The 3,126-nt window shown below is 39.4% G+C and overlaps 1 protein-coding gene across 1 annotated transcript in view; it reads right to left on the bottom strand.

Moving 5' to 3' along the window:
- Positions 1-2,420: 2,420 nt before the first annotated feature.
- Positions 2,421-3,126, bottom strand: part of dhx9 (DEAH (Asp-Glu-Ala-His) box helicase 9) — a 44,057-nt gene continuing 43,351 nt past the window's right edge. Inside the window, exon 28 of the mRNA XM_085805154.1 lies at positions 2,421-2,757. Within this exon, the coding sequence (XP_085661280.1) occupies positions 2,436-2,757 (322 nt within the window). The 3' untranslated portion in view covers positions 2,421-2,435. The remainder of the gene's footprint in view (positions 2,758-3,126) is intronic.

Here is a 3,126-nt window from a genome sequence, read left to right as displayed (position 1 = left end):
ATAAAGGAACAGTGGACGTTTATATTGACACTTTCTGTTATTGATGTATTGATTAGGTCCCATGGTTGTGTCCCAGCAGCAGCAGCAGCGGAGTCAGATGAGGTTAATGTGGAGTCAGACGGCGCCTCCTGCTGCACCAACAACGTAACACATGAATGATCGTCTGACTGCTGCTGCTCTCCATGGTTATTGGAGCACTCCCACGTTTTAGTTTCAGGAATTTATTTAGAATCAACCAGTGGTGTGCACGGGGGGGGGGGGGGGGGGGGGGCAATCTTTGAAAAACGCACACTAAAGTGTCCCCTGGGAGCCAAAACACGTGTTAAAGTGCCCTCATGGCAGCGAAAACGTGTGCTAAAGTGCCCTCTTGGGAGCCAGAAGTTCAGAATGCATGCTTAAGTTGTACAAACTTATTTTCGTAAATGTACGACTTTTGTCTCATATGAAATGTACGACTGTATTCTTGTAAATTTACGATTTTATTCTCGAAGTTTGTGAATTTTTTATTTGTCAACGTGGCCGTTACAAATGTGTGCATATATGCATTTATCTATTTATTATTATTTATTACTTCTTTTTTCAACAACGTAACGATGGAACATCCCTCAGTTGCCCTCCGGGGTATTTACCATCTCAGTGTTGTACCGAACTTGTATACTGCTTTCAGCATTCACACTATTGTTCTTCTGTTCGGCCATTTTCTTCCGCCTTTTTACGGTCTTCTTTTAGTCCTTCATACTTTGTGCTATTTCAACAATTCATATATCAAAACGTGCAGCTTTTTCTGGACTTTATTGGATGTATTCAAATTTTTCATACTTGTTCAAATATTTAACTTTTTAAATAGAGAATGCATTGGAACAGTCTTCAAACTCTTCAAATCTTCTTTTTTCTTTTTTCAGCCACTAAAGCTTCACCATACTTTCTGCTAGACTTCATTCAAATTCTAAGCTGTAGACAAACTTTTTAAGTGTTCCTCTGTGACTCAGCTTATTGCTATCTTCAACAGTTTCTGATATTTGGCAGTTTTAAAATCATTACATTTTTTGACAAAATCCAGCTTTATAATGGGTGTGTGCTGCGTCTAACGAGCAGAGCTAGAGTGGTGACATCGTCAGCCAGAGTGAAGAGAGGCAAAAAAAGCAACTGGAACTTTTGTCTTAAAACTGTCACCAGGGCCACAAATTAAACTCTATACTCATGATTTTGTAAACAGTTTGTAGCCACACTTGTCTTCTGTCTCACAATGCCGTCAAAAATGCAAAGAGGTTTAGAGAATAATTTAAAATATTTTTTAAATGCAGCCAGGGAGCTCTCTGCTCTCATTCAGCCAATGCATTTTTTTCACAGCAGGAACAACTTTGTAACTTGCTGTTAAGTGCTTTTTAATTCGTTTATTTCACCAAAAAATAGTCACAGGTCACAAAAAAGTCCTCTTCTTACTTAGTGTGGCTAATTTCTGCACTTTCCTTACTTTTTTTTGTAAGCAGAAGCCACTTATTAAATGTTTTCTTTGCCCCTCACATACTGTCTGTGTCTGTAGCCTATTGGTTAACTCACTGGGCTGAAGACGTGGTTGTTCAAATCTTGCTTCAACAACAATTATAGTGAATTATTTTCCCAGTCGTCCTCTGTTGACTTCTGATAACTTGCTTCATGTTGAAACTGCTGCTCTCAGCCTGAAATTTTCATTGTAAGTCATTCAAACTTGACTCTCAAGCTTTCTTGGTGTTGACACAGTGCGTTTCCAACAGGTGCAGCTTTGGGCTCGTTAACTTCAGAGTGAGACAGAGTGAAGCTCATCAACAGACAACAGTCTTTGCAACTGTGTGTACACTGTGGCCTGGAGGCAGAGTGAAAGTCTACTGACCATGAGGTTGTGGGTTTGATTCCTACCTTGGTCAAACATTTGTAAGGTGATCACTGCTTGCACTATTTTCTAATTCTGCAATTGCTTTCAGCATTCACACGCATTTCCATTAGGAAATGCTACTTTATCTAGTTTTGGTTGCAGTGCTTCATTTTGTAGGATATAAGAGGTATTTTGCACAGTCTGGGTGTGTTTTTTTAGTATTTTACAAGTATTCTGATAAAACCTTTTCAAAAATGTGTTTAAGAAATTGGAGAGAAAAAAAACTGTAACTTTGTGTTTGAGCCTCAGATGAAAAAAAAACCAAACTCTGAGTCTGATCAGATCAATACCAGACATTTATTGATGGTCAATACAGATGATCAATACACAAACAGACGATTAAAACGGGTTCAGAAGCTCAACGACTTGTAACGAAGAAGTTACAGTTCACAGCTTCTTCATCATCATCATCATCATCATCCACACTGGGGCCAGACTTTCAAAATAAAAGTCCTCACGTGACTTTAATGGAAAAAACACAAAAAAAACAAATATCGATGATGACGAAATGATGATGTCATCATTAATAACCTCCTCTGTACCCCCCTCTCCCTCCTCCTCTATATCCTCCTCCTCCTCCCCCCCTGTACCCCCCTCCCCCTCCGTATCCTCCTCCCCCTCTGTAGCCCCCCCCTCCCCTGTATCCTCCTCCTCCTCCTCCTCTGTATCCTCCCCCCCCACCTCCTCTGTATCCTCCTCCCCCTCCTCCTCCATACCCTCCTCCTCCCCCTCTGTATCCCCCACCTCCCCCCCTGTATCCTCCTCCCCCCTGGTATCCCCCTCCTCCTCCTCCTCCTCCCCCGTCGAAGCGTCCCATCTTCGGGGGTCGAGGTCCGTCTCCCATCCTGAGAGAAAACAACAGAAGAACGTTACTTTTTTTTGTCAATGTATGTTCAAATTAGGGCCGATCGCGTGAATTTTTGGAAATATTGTAGAGAAATTTCTGGAAAAAAAGTGGTAAAATTTCTCCAAAAGTTTTTAAATGTTTTCTAGGAAAGAAGTGGTAAAATTCCTCAAAATGTTTTTAAAAAGTTCCAGAAAAATTTTTAAAATGTCTCAAAAAAAGTAAAAATATAAAATAAAAGTGGTCAAATTTCTCAAAAAGAAGGTTTTTTAAAAGTTCTCAAATTTTTTTTTACAATTTCTTAAAAAAAAGTAAAAAAAATAAATAAATAAAAGTGGTCAAATTTCTCAAAAAAAGTTTTTAAAAAGTT

The sequence above is a fragment of the Trachurus japonicus genome, chromosome 17, assembly GCF_045865225.1.
Source record: "Trachurus japonicus isolate A0001 chromosome 17, Traja_1.0".
NCBI lineage: Eukaryota > Metazoa > Chordata > Actinopteri > Carangiformes > Carangidae > Trachurus > Trachurus japonicus.
The sequence above is the reverse complement of the archived record's forward strand: the minus strand, read 5'-3'. Positions and strand labels throughout refer to the sequence as shown.